At 60.7% G+C, this 18,776-nt stretch overlaps 2 protein-coding genes across 4 annotated transcripts in view; both read right to left on the bottom strand.

Annotated features, from left to right (window-relative positions):
• Positions 1-829: 829 nt before the first annotated feature.
• On the bottom strand, positions 830-2,538 carry MC1R (melanocortin 1 receptor). Its single transcript, XM_032323492.1, has one exon. The coding sequence runs from the start codon at positions 2,437-2,439 to the stop codon at positions 1,486-1,488; it is 954 nt and encodes a 317-aa protein (XP_032179383.1). The 5' UTR covers positions 2,440-2,538; the 3' UTR covers positions 830-1,485.
• Positions 2,524-18,776, bottom strand: part of TCF25 (transcription factor 25) — a 28,229-nt gene continuing 11,976 nt past the window's right edge. The window contains exons 6-18 of one of the 3 annotated variants that reach the window (XM_032323476.1): positions 16,133-16,215; positions 15,112-15,242; positions 14,656-14,755; positions 13,871-13,964; positions 12,675-12,767; positions 12,470-12,575; positions 11,298-11,457; positions 9,912-9,999; positions 9,052-9,210; positions 8,810-8,900; positions 8,307-8,386; positions 7,149-7,221; positions 2,524-2,862 (exon numbers count right to left, since the gene is read on the bottom strand). In XM_032323476.1, coding sequence (XP_032179367.1) covers positions 2,539-2,862; positions 7,149-7,221; positions 8,307-8,386; positions 8,810-8,900; positions 9,052-9,210; positions 9,912-9,999; positions 11,298-11,457; positions 12,470-12,575; positions 12,675-12,767; positions 13,871-13,964; positions 14,656-14,755; positions 15,112-15,242; positions 16,133-16,215 — 1,582 coding nt within the window. In that variant the 3' untranslated portion in view covers positions 2,524-2,538. Of the gene's footprint in view, positions 2,863-6,561; positions 6,870-7,148; positions 7,222-8,306; positions 8,387-8,410; positions 8,527-8,809; positions 8,901-9,051; positions 9,211-9,911; positions 10,000-11,297; positions 11,458-12,469; positions 12,576-12,674; positions 12,768-13,870; positions 13,965-14,655; positions 14,756-15,111; positions 15,243-16,132; positions 16,216-18,776 lie in introns of those variants that run through there. The other 2 variants (XM_032323477.1, XM_032323478.1) reach the window with 2 other exon arrangements.

Below are 18,776 nucleotides of genomic sequence, written 5' to 3'. Positions count from 1 at the left end.
GGTGGCTGCCAGCGGCTGCCGAAGGTTTGAGGCATTACCAGCCCTGCCTTCAAACTGGCTGATACCATCACCCTTGCCACCGCCGAACCTGCATCAGGATGGGGGTCAGCTGTAGGCTCAGTACCTGTGGAGGAAACCAGGTGGGCTCCCCAGTGAGAATCCCAGGTTCGCAACAGAGGAAGGACCCGAGGGCTGCCAGTACCGTACTCACCCCAGATGGCCATTCCTTCGGGACTTTGGACTTGGACAGTCCCTGGACAGCCTCACCCCACTCTGGGAGGCCTTGCCTCAAATACTTCCCCTGGGGGCTATCCAGAGGGAGAGTAGACCCCAAACCCCAGCACACTCTAAACTGTGGGCAGACATGGAGGAGGGGCGGCAGGACTGGGTGTGAGAGGGGTGAGCTCAGGCTGAGGTCACACATGGGTCATGGTGATCGTGCCCCTGCTGCAACTGAGGGCAGCCTGGACGGTCCCGATGCTGAGTCGGGTCCCCATGGAGGTGACTGGGCCAGGGCAGCTGCTGTTTCTCACTGTAGTTGCTCTGAGCTGGGGTTTCCACCATGGAGAGAAAGCTGAGACCCAGGCCCAGGGTGGGTGTGATTGGGGCCCCCACACTCTCCCCTTGGTTAGGCCTCAAGCACTCTGGGTCCTTCGGGGCTGTGGCCTCTTCACCTGGGCAGGCCTGCCATGGGGTCTTGGCTGGTTTCTGGGATTCGCTTCTCCCTGACAACACCCTCAACCCCATCCCGCCTCTCCCCCTTCCTCCTCTCTCCAGCTTCAAGCACTTTCTGGAAAGAGGCCAGGCAGGGGGCCAGGAGTCTGCATCAAGCACAGCATTTATTGCCAGACTGAGGCCATTCCCTGAGGCCCTGCACACTGGTCTCTGACTCAGGCCGACAGCCTCTGTCCTGGCCAGAGGTGTTGGCCGGTCCGGTTCGCTGGGGACAGGCAGCAGACACGGATGGGCCCCCAGCTCTCTGGTCACCACTGAGCCTTAGATCAGCACCCCCTCCACTGTCGACAGGGTCCCTTGGCCTCAAACAGGAGCTCCCTGCTTCCTGCAGCGGTCCTGTGCGGCCAGTTCTTGCTGGTCAGGAAGCCCCTCTTGTGGAGGCTTTCAGAGGGAAGAGTGCTCGTCCAGCCCCCCACCCCCCCGGATGCTTCACGTCCCAGCAGGCAGGGGCAGCAGAGGTGAGTGTGCAGAGCTTGCCTGGTCCCTGGGTGGAGGTGGAGTGCTCCCAGAGTCCGCAGAGACGCATCCAGAAGCCGGAGATCCGCCTCCAGTAACAGCGGCCCCACCATGTCTCCAGCCTCCTCCACTGTCCGCAGCCACTCCTGGAGCCTGGCGTGCCTTCCTTTCTCGGGCCCCAGAGGGTCCGTGCGGCCACACCCCTGGAGATCATCTCTTCTGCCCCTTCAGGCTCACACAGGCCATGGGACCCAGCCACCGCCCTCTGCCCAGCAGCGCAGCCAGCCCACAGCCTCACCAGGAGCACAGCACCACCTCCTGCAGTGTCTTTCGGAGCTCCTGACTGCGGAAGGCATAGATGAGGGGGTCGACGATGGAGTTGCAGATGATGAGGGTGAGGAAGAGGTTGAAATTCTTGAAGACGCAACCACAGATGGGGTGTTGAGGGCAGAGGACCATGAGCGAGAGGTGCAGGAAGAAGGGGCCCCAGCAGAGGAAGAAGATGCCCAGCAGGACCGTGAGCGTGGCGGTGCCTTTGAGGCTGAAGCCCTGGCGGGCAGGGCGCTGCCTCTTGTGCAGCCGGGCGATGCGGCGGGCGTGCTGACAGGCCCGGGCCAGCATGTGCACGTACAGCCCCACCATGAGCACCAGCATGGCCACGAAGAAGCTGACAAGGCAAAGCAGCACAGCCACGTGGTTGTCATAGGCGATGAAGAGCGCGCCGGCGAGCACGCTGGCCAGCCAGATGGCGGAGATGACGCGCCAGGCGCGGGCCAGCGTGACGATGCTGTGGTAGCGCAGCGCGTAGAAGATGGAGATGTAGCGGTCCACAGCGATGGCGCCCAGGAAGCAGAGGCTGGACACCATGGCGCCGCACACGAGCACGTCAATGGCGTCGTCCAGCTGCTGCACCACGGTGGCCGGGGCGGCCAGGGCGCCTGCCTCCAGCAGCAGCAGCACGGCCATCTCCAGCACGTTGCTGACGCTCACCAGCAGGTCGGACACAGCCAGGCAGCAGATGAAGTAATACATGGGCGAGTGCAGGTTGCGGTTCTTGGCGATGGCGGCCACCACCAGCACGTTCTCCAGCACACTCAGCAGCCCCAGGCTGAGGAAGAGCCCGTCGGGAACGGACACCTCCAGGCACTGTGGCCCCGTCTGGTTGGTAGGCAGCCTGAGCGGAGGGGTGGCTGGGGGTGTGGAGTTAAGGGAGCCTAGCAGCCTCCTCTGGGGGCCCTGCACAGACATAGTCCCACCGGGGAGCAGAAAGGGGTCCTCACTGCAGGCGTCCCGCTCAGCTCATCGCCCCACCAGCAGGGCTCGTGTCCCCCCACACCGCCCTCACACTCACCCTCTCCCAGTCTGTACCCACGTCCACTTGGCCATGACCCCGCTGAAGAGACACCAGCCTCCCACCAGAGAGGTCTCTTCCCAGCCAGGACCCCAAGCCCTCGAGACCGAGCTTCTAGTCTCTCTGGACCCCAGACCCTCAGCCCCCCTCCCCACCTCCTCTGTGGAGGTACCGTTGCTCAGGTCCAGACATACGTTTCTGGGCGGCTTGCTGTGTTGTGGCTGGCCAGGCCTCCTGCTCCTCCAGGCCCGGGGTGGGCTGAGGTTCCAGAAAGAATGAACCCTTTCTGCACATCCTTCAAGTCCCCGGAGCCCCTCCCCCTGAGGGTGGTCACATGACGGGCGTGCACCCTGGACGCACAGTTGGAGAGCACCCTCCCTCGGCATTCCCCAGGCAGCACCAGGGGCAGCCAGGGCGACACGGAAGACTGGGGTTCTAGGGGACGTCTCCCCTCTCACCTGTGCTCAGCCCACTAGTACTCCCAGCCCTGTGCCACTCCCGGGGCACACCTGCTCCAGGTCCCCTGCAAACTCCACTGCCTCCTGGAGCCATCTCTGATCTCTGGCCACCCACCCGATGCCAGTGTGCCTTGGGAACAGTCATTGGCTGTCGACCCCCCCCCCCCCCCCCCCCCCGGCCTGAAGCCCGAACTCCCTACCCCATGTGAGATGCTTACTCAGGGCAGCCCCTATCCCCTAGGACTCCCACCCAGTCCCTGGAGCCCTGAGGGAGGGCTCTTGCTCTGCCTCCTTCTCCCACGGGGGAGGGGCAGGGACAGAGCTACCAGCCCTAGTGACCAACAGCCCCCACTTCCTCCGCAGAGAAACCACTTCAAAGGCAGCCACGGGGTGCACAGCCCAGAGGGCCTGTGGGCACCTGCTCTGGCCCCGCTCCAGGGCGCTCCTAGCACTTTCTCACTGCAGACTGGAGTTCCTCCTCTGGGAGCGGAAGTGGGAGGGGGAACCAGACATGAGGCAGGAGGAGGTCGGGGCTTGGCTGGGTGGTGGTGGCAGGGCTGGGGGGGCGGGCTCCTTGGGACATTCCTGTTCAAGCGCACTACCCGCCCCCCCGACCCCCAGGGCCAGGCAGCCCACTCACGAACATGAATCATCGCTTACAACTGCATCACCCCACGGACAAAGCTGTCCCCCCCACCTTGTGTTTCTCGCTGAAGAACATCACACATCGAAGTACATGAACTGTGAATTCGCAGGTTTGTGGGTGCCCCCACCTAAACACGGCCAGGAAAGCAGCACCCAGAGCCATCCAGAAAACTTTGTTAATTGCCCCCGAACAGCTTGGGGGTCCGCCTGCCCTGGGGGCCCCTCCGGGACATCCTCGCGGCTGTGTGGAGTGGTCTTTGGTGCACAGACCCCAGTGGGCGTCTCCTGTCTGTTCTGGTCCCATCTTTGGTGGATACAGGCCCCCTGCTTGCACAGGGCAGCATGTAGGGGGACCTGCTGGCTGGCCTGTTGCTAGCAGAGCGTAAGGACCCCAGCCCATCTCCCCACAGAGAACAGAAGACAGCCCCACACCCCACAGGCACCAGGCACAGGATGGGCCCCCCACACCAAGCTCCTTGCCCTCTGTGGAACCCACCCCTCCCATTCTCTCCTCCTGACGGAGAACCCCAAAGGGAGCAGAGGTTCCCAGGACCACGGTCAGGGGCGGAGGTCCCAGCAGCAGTGAGGGGCTATGTAGGCACCGCTGCCATGAAGTCCAGCTGGGTCCCTGCCACATGGGTCCCAGGACTCACACCACAGCTGTCCATCACCAAGGCCCAACTTCCTGACCACCTTCCACCTCTGGGGGCAGTCTGCCAGGGCCCCCCCCGATTCTGGGTCCGCACACTGCCAGGACGCGGGATCTCCAGCTCCATAAATGAGGCCTTTGAGATGGACATGCTTCCCCCACCCCCAGCCCCTGCTGGAGACTTCAAAGAGCCTGAGAACTGCACAGCCTCTGGCCAGCAACCAGTCTTCCTGCTGAGGCCTCGAGACTCCCCATCTGGTTCTGATGTGCCCGATGGGGACTTCACGGGAGGGAGACTCTCAACTTTGTGATTAGTTACGGTTATGAGGGAAATGTCTGCATGAAATCCCAAATAATCTTAAGGCCAATGATAACTTGATCTCTCGTGCCCCTGGGAGGTAAGGACTGGCCACAACTGTCCAAGCGGAGACCCACACGTAAGGAGGCTGAGAACAGGAGCGCCGAGGACCAGGCCTGGCCCACAGCAGGCCCACACGCTGCAAGCACTCAATGCGTAAACGAGCTTCATGGGGCAGCTGAAGTCCAGTGAGAGAGCAGCGTCTAGCCATGGCCACACCAGGGGGTGGGGGTTAGTGCCTGACCAGAGGGCCCAGGCCCTGCTTCCTTCACGGAGCTCCTTGAGGGCCAGCCAGGAGACAGAGTCCCAGGAGCAACCACACGGCTCCTCCGACGGGATCTCAAAGAGGCCTGGCCCAGAGCTGGGTCACAGGGGCTTCTCTGAACTCGTGTGCTCACCCTGTGGTGTCTGCGCTAAAGACCCTGGGGTAGGGTCTGCCTTCACGGGAGAGAGCATGACCCGTCAGCACTCTGTCCACGGGCAGCAGGCCTGGGAGGAGCCCATTCACCCCTGCCTGGACCCTGGGGGGACAGGGCAAGCCTTTAGAGCAGATGCTCCCATGTGAGAGAGCTGGCTGGCTGGCCATCTCCATGGAAACGAGCTGCAAGGAATGACCTAAACCTGAGCAGTCTGCATGAGTATTGATGACGTAATCATCTCTCGGGGCAGTGGGCCGAGAAGCAAGCAGTCTCACCACGGCCTGGGCCCAGCCTCTCTCTACTGTACTCTCTCTCTAGGACACTGGCTCTGCTCAGGTCACCAACTCCCAGTCGTAAAAGGGCTGCTGCGACTCCGGACATACGTCCCCATGCAGGCATACTTAAGGAGAGGCTAGGTGTCAAGCTCCCCTTGCTTGCCTGCCTCCATCAGAGGACAGACCCCTGTCCTGCTGGCTGAAGCTTATCGCAGGGCTCCCTCGTGGGGCCAAGGAGGATCTAGGACGGCCTGGGATTCTGTCAGTCCTCGGTCCCACTCACCCAATCCAGGCACAGAGACAAGGACTGACGTCTGGGTGGTAACTGACCAACACCGGCATGGGCGCAGGGCACCGTCCTTGTCACAGGTGTTCACAGCAGAGACTTTCGTTGCTGACCCCCAAATGTAGGGAGTCTCCAGCTGGGAACTTCTGACAGAACAAGCTCACAAAACACAAACCACCCCTCCGCCACCGCCACCAGCTGACTGCACAACCATGCCTACAGCACCGTGGGGGGACTTCCCGGCAGGCTCAGCCCACACGGATCCTGGCCCAGAAAGAGTGAGCAGCACACCCGATGGGGCGGAGGTCAGGGCTGGGAGGGTGCCCCGCAGACTGCCCGCTCACGACCTCGGTGTCCTTGACCCTTCTACAACCCATCTGGCTCCTGAGCTCCAAGCAGCTCTGTGTGGTGCTGAGGGGCAGGAGGGCCGGGACTGGCCCCAGGGGATGACCCCTCCCCCACACTCTGTTCACCGCCCCTCCCCCCCCCAATCAGAGGCCCCCTAATCCCTGCCATGTACAATCTCCAGAGCCACCAGGACATCCTTCCCAAGGTCCACCTCTCAGCCTCCCTCCAGCCCAGGGCTGCCCTGAAGTTCCCCAATAAAGCCACTGGTGCCCAGCCCTAGGGCTCTGGTGTCAGCCCCTCCAGCCTCTGGCCAGCCCGTCCAGGTTCCCGAGCGAAGCAAACATCTTGGTGTTCTCAGCTGGGATGTCGCAATGGAAACCTGTGGGACCTTCTCCACTCTGTGGCCCAGACTGTGAGGGCAGGGCGGCCACGGAGAGAGCTCACGTGGGGCTGGGGCTTGGCTGCATGTGACCCTGGGTCATGTTCTCTGCTGGGACACCTTGGGGGCTGGGCTCACCCAAGACCCACCTGCCTCACCCTGGGCACAGAGTCCAGCCCCAGGAAAGGAGAGCCCACGCTGCGGGAGTGTAACCCATTCACATTTATAGGCGACACAGGAGGCAGGCGGACGACACATCAGCATCTCTACTCCAGGGAACTGGCCAATTCCGACCAGAACAGCAATCAGGAACATAATTGTACAGCGTCGGGGCACGGCATCTCTGCGGGCTCAGTCCCACTCCCCGTCCCCCTCGGGGTTGTCCTCGCGCGCTGCCTCCACGTCATGGAAGTGGAAGTTGGCCATCATGTCTCGCACGGCCAGCATTAGCCTGTTCAAGCCTTGGTTGTGGTTCGGACCCCCAGCCCCTCCGTCCTCCGGCCGCTCTCCCTGCCGCAGTGAAGACTCGTCTGAGCTGGGGCTGTCCTGGGTCCTGAGGCCCAGGGCTCCCACCCCAGCTCCCCCAGGACCCTGCTGGGAAGAGGAAGCTTCAAACCCAAACACAAGGCCAGGCCCCCGTGCGAGGTCCAGGAGCCATGCCTGGGGGAGGGGCTGAGGTGGCCGCAACCGTTTCAGGCAGGCTTGTCCCGGCCTCCTGAGCAGGCTGCGGGTGTCCGCGGCCCGGCCTGAACCCACACGGCAGAGAGAGGCCAAAGCGTGCTCACGTACCTCCATGGTGTAATTAGGCAGTAGAGACCGGAAGAAGAGGGCAATCGTGTTTCCGCGGCTGACGGGACTCAGCCTGAAGGGGAAGGAAGGTCAGAGGGCGCGGCTGTGCGCCCTGGGGCTGGGGGCAGGGCGCGGCAGCTGGGGCGCAAGCTCAGGCCTCCCAAGGAAGGTCACCCAGAGGGGGCGGGCCCTTGGGGACCTGGCTAGCTGAGCTCAGCAGAGAGCGGAGGGTCACCCACCACGGCTCAGTGGCTCACTTTTGAGAAAAGCCATGCAGGGGCTACAAAGTGGTCACGTGAGGAGAAGGTTCCAGAGTGTGCTGGGGAGTGCCCTCCTAGTAAGACATGGTGCTGGAGTCCAGCTCCACTGGCCATTTGAAGACTGGTGGCCTGGGGCTGGCACAGCCCTTCACTCCTCAGGCCTACACTGTCCAGCAAGGCAGCTCTCTGAACCCACCAACATTAAAAATGTGTAAGTGTCACCTTGATCGATTTAAGAACTAAAGTGGGCACTCTTTTCCTAGAAGCATGCAGTCCAACTTTTAAAACGTTAATTCAGTTAAGAAAAAGCTTTTTATTCTACATAACGTGCTCAACTGAAGCCTGGAGAGGGCACGCATTCTGGAATGGAAATGCCTGCCTGGGACTTCCAGAGCTACAGGCTGTGCTGACAGCCTGTGGTAAGGCCACCACTCAGCCTGGAAAGCCACAAGGAAAGCAGAAGGCAGCTTTCCCATGATCCAAGGTGAAGCGCCGTCCCACTCCACTGCAGCTCTCCTGGGCTGGGCCACACAGGCCCTTCTCAGTTCGCAGGGCCCCAGGCACCAGCAGACTCGGGCTGTGGCTTTGATACTACGCTGCCTGCTAGATACGCATGTAACACGGCTCCGTGGCGCCACACAGGCCACAGGGCGCAGCTGGTACGTTCCTCCAGCTTCCCACTGCTACGTCCGACACCTGCTCTAGGACCCCACGGGCAGACACTCCTTCGTCAGACAAGCAAGCGAAAGGACATGCTGGCAAAAGCGGACCTACGACCCCGCGTCACCCTGTCCTCAGGGGCCTGGGTCTGGAGGCGGCAGGGGGCCCCCCAGGGAGCCGGAAGCACTGACCTCAGAGCTACACAAGCAAAGGAGCAAAGCAGGAGGCGGAGAGGTACCTCTCGGGTCTGACGTAGGAGTAGATCGTGTCCAAAGGAGGCAGAGGGTCAAAGCCCATCACAGACTGCGTGGTCACATCCTTCAGAAAGGGAAGCAGACCCATGGTGAAGCCCCGCTGTGCCTCCAACAGACCTCCAGCTGATTCCAGCCTGGACCAGTCTCTCCACGAGGAGTCCGTCAGCCAAACAGAATCGGTCCTTGGCTGCACGGCTGCGTCTGCTGGACGCCGGGTGAAGGGTGGGGACAGCCTTGCTTCCACTGAGACAGGTACTCTGCCCCACTCAGATGGCCAAGGATGCCTGTCAGCCAAAGGGCACACGCAGCAGGGGAGGAGCAGAAAGCCACACTCCCTGTGCCAGCATCTCTCACCAGAGTGCCCCAGGGCCCCCGCTCTGAGCCCTGGGAGGTCAGCCGGCCAGGAGCAGCCCCCCTCTCAAAACCCCAGCTGTGAGGGAAGGGCCCGCGGGTGACAAAGCCCCCGTTTCCAGGCCCTCTCCCTTACCGGGGGAAGGGCAGCAACAGCCTCCTTGACCTCGGACAGGACCACGTGCCGGTGGATGTTCCTGGGCGCTCGCTGGTAGAGCATCTTCCGCCTGAGGCCCGGGAAGGAGAGGCGTAGGCTTGTGGCACAGAGCCCGCCCTGGCCCCACGGCGACCCCTGTGACCAGCACCCCAAGCACAGGGCTTCACCACCCACCAGGCCGGGTGCCGCCCCCCTTCGCCCCCACCGGCCCCCAGGCCCACCTGCTCTCACACGCTGCCACTGCAGGGTCCCCAGAGTCCACCGCCTGCAGAACCTCCTGGACGTTCTCCTCCAGCCAGCTCATGGTGGCAGGCTCCTTCCAGAGGAAGTGTGACCTTCCAAGGTACAGGCTCACCAGCTGGCTTAGGGCGGGGGGCTGGCTGCGGGAAACAGGGGCTCATGAGCTGGGCCCGCCAGGGCATGGACTCCACATACCCACCAGCCCTGGGGGGAGGCCCAGGGGCCCGTCCAGCAGCCTGGGGGCGGAGCAGGTTGCCCAGAAGGGCTGCTGAGCTGGGACAGGCCGCTGCCCAGACGTGGGGATACACAGGCATCTGCTTCCACAAAGTGTGTACTTTTTAGTAAGAACAAGGTCTTTAACAGAAAGGGCACGCGTAGGTCTATGCAGGCAGAGATGCCGGAGGAACTGTGCTGGTTTACTGAGAGGGTCTGAGCACGGCCGGCTCCCACAGTGCATGTTTTCCTTTTTTTTTTCATGAGACATTTGGGCAAGGCAGTTGGTGCGCACACAGCTGAGTGACTAACACCCACAGGGTCACCAACCCCAGCCAGCAGGGCTGGCGCATCAGGCCCCACACCCCGCCCACTTCTCAGCAGGAAGGCCCGTGCTTGGGGCTGCATGTGGCCCATGTGCCGGCCGGCGCTGCGTCCAGCCCTCCACAGTGGGAGAACCATCTGGCTGCCAAGGTCCCTGCAGTGAGCACCCAGCAGGACTCTCCCCGGGGCGGGCGAGAGCTGTGATGGCCAGCCTCACGAGCCTCCGGTCTGAGTGAAAACGGTCCCCGGGCTCTGCTCCCAGGGGCACCCCACGACCTGTGGGCAGGCACTGTCCTGTCTTTACCTGATCTCGGCCTCCGGGCCAAAGAAGCGGTGCATGGCGACAGCGGCATCGGGCCGCACGCTGCAGTACTCGAGCAGAGGCAGGAGCACTGCAGGAGGAAGCAGGGGCCCCCAAGGGCATGTGACAGGGTGAAGCCAGTCCGCCCGTACCAGCCCCCAGGGGGCCTCTGCCACCTCGGACAGGGTCTCTGCCCTGCTGCCTCCCAGGGGCCCCGTGTGCATCCGAGGGCAGCCCCACGAGGCGTCCCCACACACTCCACCTGCGGGCTACTGGAGGGGCCGGCTCAAGGGGTTCGGGCTTTGGGTGCAGACACTCGAGACAGCACTCTCCCTCCGAGCACTGGAGGCCGAGTGGCCAGGGACAGGAAACAGCAGGGCAGCTCAGTGGGCAGCAGGACCCCCAGGCTGTACGGAAACGCCACCGGCAACCATTCCACGGCTGCCAACAGACCCGAGGCTGTACGGAAGCCCCGTCCGTCGTCCCACGGCTGCCAACACCGCCGGCCCCACACGAACAGCTAGCGCCCACCAGGGGCCTCGCCTCCTCGCTACAAGCAGCTCGATGAGGAAGGGTCAGTTCTCCCAAGACTTGGCCCGGCAGCCACGTGTGTTAGGCCCAGACGTACGAGCAGGCACTGAGAACGCTGTCTGGTGGGAACCCTCACTGACACGGGCTTCGATCCTGTCCGGCCCCCTCCTCTCGCCTGCGCCCCCGCGTCCACACCCCCCGCTCTGTTCTGTCCCTGGCACCTCGTGTCAGCTGATACGCCGTCCCCTTCAGCTCATTCCGCTGGCGGCTCCCTGCCCTAGGCTGTGAGCCCGAGAGGTGGGGACCTTGGCTGCCTCCTCTGCCTGGGACGCAGCAGGCCCACGGAGGTGAAGGGTGACTCACGGGGCTGTGGGGACAGTGTGCCTGAGCCACGTGGCCAGTCCCTGGCACACAGCCCTCTGGGAAACCGCACGTGGCAAGAGGGCCCAATCCACCAGGACCCTGACAGGATAGGAGGCTGCTCTCTGATCTCCTGTCACCACCGAGATCAGCCCGCAGGACTCTGTCCCCACACGGACACTGGCCCATGACTCCAGAAAGCTCAGGGAGGGTGCAGGAGCCTGTGCTGTGCAGTCCCAGGACAACCTTGTCTCTGAGTTCTTCAACTCCCTGAGAAGTGCAGTCTGCGGACCGGGCCCCTCCAGCACGGCTCTGCTGACACCCTGCAGCTCAGGCCCCTCCCTCTAGAAAAGACCTGTTTTCTGAGAGCAGGTTTTTCTCTGTCAATATTGAAACACTCATCCTAAAACCCCAAGACAGTTGGAGACCAAAGTCACTTCTGACTTGCTCAGCTTTCGAACTGTGCTTGGGGCGAGGGGCTGATGAGGGTGCACCCACCTCCAGGGAACATGGTGAGGGCCTGTCGGATCAGGACAGACGCCTGCTCCCTAGCAGAGCTCAGCTCCTGTTCTGGGAGGTCTGCTTGCTGACTCAACAGGAAATAGGCCAACGGCACAGAGAAGGCGAAATTTGGGAGCTGAGACAGGTTCCGATGAGCCTGCAAGGGCCGGAGAAACCAAGTCTGGAGCGCGGATGCGGCAGACGAAAAGGACGCACCATTTCCAGACGCTCCAAGTCTGAGCCCTGGCGATGAGCACAAGCGTCGTGCTGGCATCTCTCTACTTGGCGTAAAGAACTTCATGGCACGTCTGGGGGCTTTCTCTTGGCAGGAGACAAGTAACAAGGCCGGGGTGGTGGTGGTGGCGGGGGCGGGGGGGATTTCGACAGGGACAGAAGAGAGGAAGGTCCCAGGGGAGGTGGGCTCAAGTGGGGTCACAGGTGCCCACCAGCAGGCAGCCCGTGCTCACCCACAGTGGGAAACTCGGGAAGCCCGGGTCCAACGAGGAGCGTCCCTCCCCCTGCTGGGACCTGATCACATCCGTGAACATGGCCGAGCACTTTGCTGGCCTTTCTCTATGTGTCCGTAACAGACAACACACAACGGGCCAGGTTTTCTCCACTAAAGCAGGGCCATGGTCTCCACAGTTCAGCAAACATTCCCCTTTAGCCCTGCTGTGGAGCGGGGGTGAGCTCCCTGGAGCTGCATTTGGGGGCTCCAGAAACTTCTGTAAACTAGGGGGACTCCTCGGCGAAAGAGCCAAATGAAAGGGCTCAGAGTGACTCACGTATGTGGTCATTTCTCAGTGACACCCACCAGCCCCGCCTCACGGGAGGTGGTAGGGTCACACATCTCCGAGACGGCACCGTCCAACAGAAACATATTTTCTAGCCGCCGAATTAAAAACAGAACACGTGAAATGAATGTTATTACTTTTACACTTAGCCCTAACCCTAAAACAGCGCCACTGCAACACACCATCACCATCAAGGTCAGCGGTGAGGCAGTGCATTTTTTACAGTTCTGCCTTGAGGTCAGGACCACGGCGGTGTGGGTATGTGTGCGTGCGTGTGTGTGTCCGTCCCATAGGGGCCCCGCCCCCCACAGCTCTGGCGCCTGCGGAAGCAGCAGCAGCCCAGAGGGAGGCAGGGAGGAAGGGGCGCGTACCCACCTCCCACTCCTGGAAGAGGCGGATCAGGTACTCGTAGTTGCGTGCCCGCAGGGCCAGGTGGTCGATGAGCAGCAGCATGCACAGGGGGTCCTCGTCGGGCTCCAGGCTTGGGGGGCGGCACAGGAGAGAGGGTGCCGCGTGGGCAGGGGTGGGCAGCTACGGGCGCGGGCCGCAGGGACCCCGGGCGTCAGCTGTGGGCGCTTACCTCAGGATGAGCTTGCAGAACTCCAGCGCCGTGCGCGGGCAGCCGCGCTTCTCTAGGAAACTCATCTGTTTGTAGAGGGCCAGGTAGAAGCTCCTAGACCCAACACAGTTCCTGGTGAGCCAGAGCAGCCGCAGTCCCCCCACCACAGTGCTGCCCACTACGCACTGGCGCTTCCCAGGCAGCCCGGGCGGCGCAAAGGGTCACGAGCGTTCCTCAGTCTGCGGGCCCAGTTACATGGGTCCCCAGGGAGCGCAACAAGCTCGCCATTAGCTCGGATCGTCCTGGTTTGGGTTTACTGTTCAGCATTTCGGGGAAGAGCCGACCTCTCCTCCCATCACTACTGTGGGAACCTCCAGTCCCAGGAGCGGCTAGGGGGCTGCTGCCGGGGGTCAGGTTCGCTGAGCTGGATCCTCCAGGGGGACTGGGACTGTTACCAGTGGACACCACCCTGCTGGGCCTGCACGTGTTAGCCCGTTATAGCCTGTCTCCAAGAACCAACAATTCCACTGGAGAGCCAAGTGCAACGTACACAGAACCAGACAATCGTGCAGTAGGGGTCCAAGTGTCCTGGGACCCAGGCTGACGGCCAAGGTGTGTGTGTAGGACATGAGCAAGGCTGATGGAGGCCCTGGTGGGTGAAGAGGGCACGAGGACAGGACACACCCGTCTCCCCCGCAAGGCCCTGAAGGCCAGGCCGAGGGCAGGAATCAGAGCTGAGGAGCGCGGGTGCCAGAGCAGGGCTCTGGGGCGGGAGACACATCTGTGAGAAGAGTGTCGCGCGGTCTCCCCTGTTCAGTGCAGGGAGCGGGATCAGACTGCGCTCAAACAGCTCGATGATGGAGCAGCGCAGGACTGCCCACAAAACGTTCCAGAGCATTCCAGAATCCTGGGGCACAGATCCTTGTGTCCAAATAGACAAGAAAACGCAACTACACACCCCCTGATCAAGCAGGGGCTTATCAGACTCATTTCTCTCAAGGACAAATGTAACCCCAGGCTAGCCCAACCCATCTGTCTTTGAGTCCAGGCCACTTATGTTCAGGTTACAAACACAGTGAGACCCCCTGGTGTGAGTCAGCAGGTGGGACAGCTCGAGGACAGACCCCTGCCACCTGCCCTAGCTGCACCTACATGGGTACTCACGTCCCGCCACCACGCTGACCCACCTCCACACACCTGCCACCCTGGAAACGCACCTGTTCTCGGGCCTGCGGTAGTCCAGCCGGCAGGTCCCACTGGTGAGGCTGAACAAGGGGTGGAAGGCGCACTCCATGCTGTACAGCGCTCTCTCTGAGGGCCACACGGACACCGGGGGAGGGGTCACGGCCAGCGCACGGCACCTCCAAGCCTATCCCCCAGGGCTCACAAAGAAAGCTCTCAAAGGAAGAAGGGAGCACAGCAAGGGTTCTGGAAAGTGCCATGGCGCAGCCCTGACCCTGGGGATCACGAATGCCACTCTGTGCACTGACCTCACGCAGAGGGACGACTTTCTAGACAGGAAGATACAAACACACGTCCTCACAAAACCCACATGCACACATCCACAGCAGCTCAGTCACGGGACCCAAGAAGTGGAAACTACCCAAGTGTACACCAAGTAACACACCAAACACAGCCCGTCCCCACTGCGGAGCATCATCTCACCGAAGAGGAGGGAACCCTGAAAACATGAGGGTAAATAAAAAAAGCCAGGCCAGGGTGCCTGGGGGCTCAGTCAGTGACGCATCTGCTTTTGGCTCAGGTCATGACCCCAGGATTGTGGGATCGAGCCCCGAGTTGGACCCCAAGTTCAGTGGGGAGTCTGCTTGGGATTCTCTCTCCTTCTGCCCCTCCCGTCACCTCTCTCCCCCCCTTCCTCTCTTAAAAACAGCCCTGGAAATGGCTGTGTATGGCCAGCACCTTCTGGGACAGCGCCTGCGCCTCCTCAGCAGAGGGGGTGCTGGGCCCGGTGGCAGGGCCGGGCGCCCAGACGGACTCTTACCAACGAGGTCTCGGGCCATCTCCTGATCCTCCTGAAAACGACAAGCATCACTGAGCTGCAGCAGCGAGTCCACGTGGTATGGGCTAGTCTGGAGCAGAACCTAGAAGCAAAGCGGGGACGCTGCTGGGGCCACAGGCCATGCCTCCTGGACAGCCAGCAGCAAGGCAGCAGCCCCAGGCGGGGCTCTCAGTCACCGAAACCAGGCTCACTGGTGCTGCTAAGCTGCATCACCAACCAGGCCTGTGGTGGGAGCAGGGGCTCCGTGCCCCAGGACCTCTACCTTTACCCTCTGCCAGTCCCCCCAGCCCTGGGATCCAGGCGTACAGCAGGGGTCAGAGGAGACAGAAGGAGAAAGGGCTTGTGGGCCGAGGGACTGCAGGCTGGGATCCAGGTGCGGGGCAGCCTGGTAACTGAGAGGATGTACGCTGGGCAAAGACGCTCTGGGGACACACGCACCACGATGTTATTGGGCTCCATGGACTCCACCGCGGCCAGAAACTTGTGCTGGGTCTGCTGGTACTCCTCACTGTGCTCAAAAGCAAAGGAGGAGAGACCCTTCTTGGACTCCAGCAGCCTCATCGACAGACCTGCGGGGAGGGCAGCATCAGGCCCCTCCTGTGACCCCCACGAGCAGGCTCGGGCATACTCCACTGAGTCCCCGTCAGAGCGTCTACCTTCCCACAATGCCCAGGGCTGACTGCCTGTGGTGTGGTTTACACCAGCTTCCCGCTTAAGCTTTTCCCAGGAAGAGGCTGCTTCCCCGATGGGTGTGGCCAGATCACCCGTGTCCTACGACAGCAGAGATGATGCCACCGCCCCCCCCCCCCATCTGGCTGGGCTTAAACACCAGGCAGAGCCCAGATCCAGCCGGGCACGGGAGACAGTGGGAACCCTTTCTCCTCCTGCCAGAAACTGGGTGTACGAAGCCGTTTCTTCCTGGGAGCCTTCTGAAGCAGCATGAAATGGGTAAATGGCTCCAGGCTCCTCTCCTGCCGTACCACGGAGCCAAGGAAACTCATCTGCCCTGGCTCGGGGCTTCTGCGAGGAGCTTCCCGTGTCCATGCTGCTGGCACACGGGACATGGGCAGGGCGGGGCCGCCACATGCTCCCTCCATGACGACGATGGGTGCCCTTGTCTGCACCCTCTCTCCCGCCCCAGTCAGGCCCTATACCCAGGGACTCTCAGATACGGGGTGTTTACGCCATACCCCAGGTGCTTCTGCACAGTTGCTGATCTTAAGTTCTACAGACTTACTCGCTGGCAACAAAGTACAAACGATCACAACTGGAAAATGAACCAGATCGCTTCCTACAATACAGTATCCACAGGAGAAAAGTAGAAAAAAGCTGCATGAAACCCTATATGAGAAAACATGCAGCTGGCGTATGGGGGGCCAGGGGATCCTGGGTCCTCCAGCGCCAGGCTACAAAGCCCACACAGCCGCGTACCTGCTCTGCCAAAGCCGCAGCCCCTCACCTGGTTTGGTGTACCGCGGCCAGGTGCTCTTCGGGGTTGTGAGCCAGGTACACTTGGGGTACACTCGCTGCCTCTGCCTCGGCCTGGGGAGAACAGACATGCTCACAGCTTCCCTTCACTGCCTGACCCCTGCAGGGACCATGGAAACAAAACTGTGGGGAAGGGAAGGATGGGGCAGGGGTGGCAGAGCTACGGCCAGGACACAGGACCCTCAGGGTGCCTGGGGAGCTCAGCTGCTCAGTCTGTCTTCAGCTCAGGTCACGATCCAGGGGTCCTGGAACTGAGCCCTGCTTCGGGCTCCCTGCTCAGCGGGGAGCCTGCTTCTCCCTCTCCCTCTGCTGCTCCCCCTGCTTATGCTCTGTCAAATAAATATATAAAATCTTAAAAAAACAAACAAACAAACAGAATAGGACCACCACCAGACGAAACTAGAAACTGTCACCTAAATGACCAAACAATCAGAGAAAGAAAAACAGAAAAGGGGCGCCTGGGTGGCTCAGTGGGTTAAAGCCTCTGCCTTCGGCTCAGGTCATGATCTCAGGGTCCTGGGATCCAGCCCCGCATCGGGCGCTCTGCTGGCGGGGAGCCTGCTTCCCCCTCTTTCTGCCTGCCTCTCTGCCTACATGTGATCTTTATCTGTCAAATAAATAAATAAAATCTTAAAAAAAATAGAAAAACAGAAAATCTATAGTCCAGCAAAATAGCAGAAAGGATAAAAAGGAAACCAAAGTAGAACACTGCAAATAAAGACGTGGGGAAGGGTGAGCCTGTCGGCGCCCCGTGGAAGGAAGCCATCTGCATCCCTAAGGACCAGGCCGGACAAACGCCCCGCCAGACGGGCACAGAGGACAAAGGGACGGCCTCTGTGCCTCTGCGGTGAGGAGGCCCTCTCCTCCCCTCGCAAGACGCCACCAGCGCAGCAACAGGTTTTGAAAAGGGAAAAATGGTAACCATGAAAAGAACTGGTGTAGCAGGACACTGACGTCAACACGCTGCTGAGTGGGAATGACCAAGACAGAGCATGAGGGGGCAGCGGGAACAGGAGGCCCGGCTCCCGAGATGCTGTGCCTGGATGGCCCCCTCCCCTTGGCCGTGTGCTCCACCTCCGTTATCCGGGGGTCTCTACAGGGGCCAGACCGCCCTCTTGAAGCTGTGGCCACAAACAGGTTATATATGGTCACTGGGGCTTTTTTTTCTTAAGCTGAGTAACAGGCAGGTGGACATGTGGACGCTCTTCTCTATACTTTGATAATCTGAACCATTTCATTGAGAAAAAAAAGTATGAGTAAGAACTGGTCTGTATTAGGAACAGGAGAAAAAAGCACGTTTCTTCTCCCAACAAGAAGGCAAAACTGCAGGAGAAAAAACATGGCACCTGAAAATCATGGTCAAAATCTAAAGAAAACTCATCATTACCTATAAAATTTTGAGTTTCTAACCCTGAAATCTTAGCCAGCTTAATTTTTCTCAATTAGCAGCAAATCCAACTCTGGGATAAGTCTGATCTTTGTTATGTAACAGTTCTCAGTGTTTGATGACTTCTGGGAGACGCAGCAGGAAACGCTCTGAGAAATGCTCAAACAAGGGTCTGTCTGCAGGACTGTGTGTCGGAGGGGTGGGTGTTCAGCTTTCTGGACCCCCAGCACCGAGGCCGGCTCTGATAGGGAGCGCGGACGCTCAGAACTGCCTGGTCCCCCGAACCGCAGATAGAGCCCAGCCGTGCACTGAGCAGGGGAGCAGGGAGACATCAGGAGGACAGTGGGAGGGCTGTCCCTCCCGCTGTCGGGGGAAAGAGACATGCATAGGCCTCTGCAGGACGGAAGGCGCTGCCAGAGAGGACGACCAGAAACACGCCGAGTCCACCTGTGCGCAGGGTAAGAGATGAGGGAGACGAGGGAACCGGAGCTTCTCAGGGAAAACTTTGGTGGGACTTCAAGTATTCAATCGATGTTCTAGAAGCATGCTACTACTCCAAATACAATAACTACAATCACTGTGAACGACCATTTACACAAATGTAAGACTGGGCAGAAATAGGAAGGAACAGCAAAGACGGACCAAGCCGACCCAAACCAGTGGAACAGGGTGGGGAGAGATACGCCGTTCAATCAGGTGACAAAGAGGAACATCGTGAAGTGACAATGGTTTTCATCAACATTCTGAAAGAAGACAAAGTAGAAATCCTTGTGTCCTGAATAACTTAACACCCAGGATAAAACCAAAAACCATTAGCAAATAACAAGAACAACTGCTGGTCGACAGCATTAGACAGAACTGTAAACCCCACCCCCACCGCAGGGCAGACAACAGCGGCTGTGGTACTCGGAGGGCAGTGGAGAACTCGAGCTGACCGCACACGGGGAGGGCCACTTCTCGGTGGTTTCACTAGAAATGACCCCCAGCTGCAGGGGACCACAGCCGACACAGCAGCCGACAACTGTGCCCTGGGGCGCGTGCACCCCCTCATCCACCTAGAACCCAGCCAGGCAGAACCAGGTGATGCGGCACACGGCAGAAGGGCCCAGACGGGGGCAGTACGGCCCCCAAATGGTGATCTTGGAGGGGGGCTCAAAGGAAACAATTCTATTCTAAATTGCCCCAATTTTTTTTTTTTTTAAAGATTTTGAGAAAAAGAGAGCGCGCA

Source organism: Mustela erminea, chromosome 19 (genome assembly GCF_009829155.1).
Source record: "Mustela erminea isolate mMusErm1 chromosome 19, mMusErm1.Pri, whole genome shotgun sequence".
Taxonomy (NCBI): Eukaryota; Metazoa; Chordata; class Mammalia; order Carnivora; family Mustelidae; genus Mustela; species Mustela erminea.
Note: the sequence above shows the minus strand (reverse complement) of the source record. Positions and strands in the feature narration are given on the sequence as shown.

Coding starts and splice junctions, on each gene's coding strand:
- MC1R (XM_032323492.1), bottom strand. CDS start 2,439: ATGTCTGTGCAGGGCCCCCAGAGGAGGCTGCTAGGCTCCCTTAACTCC.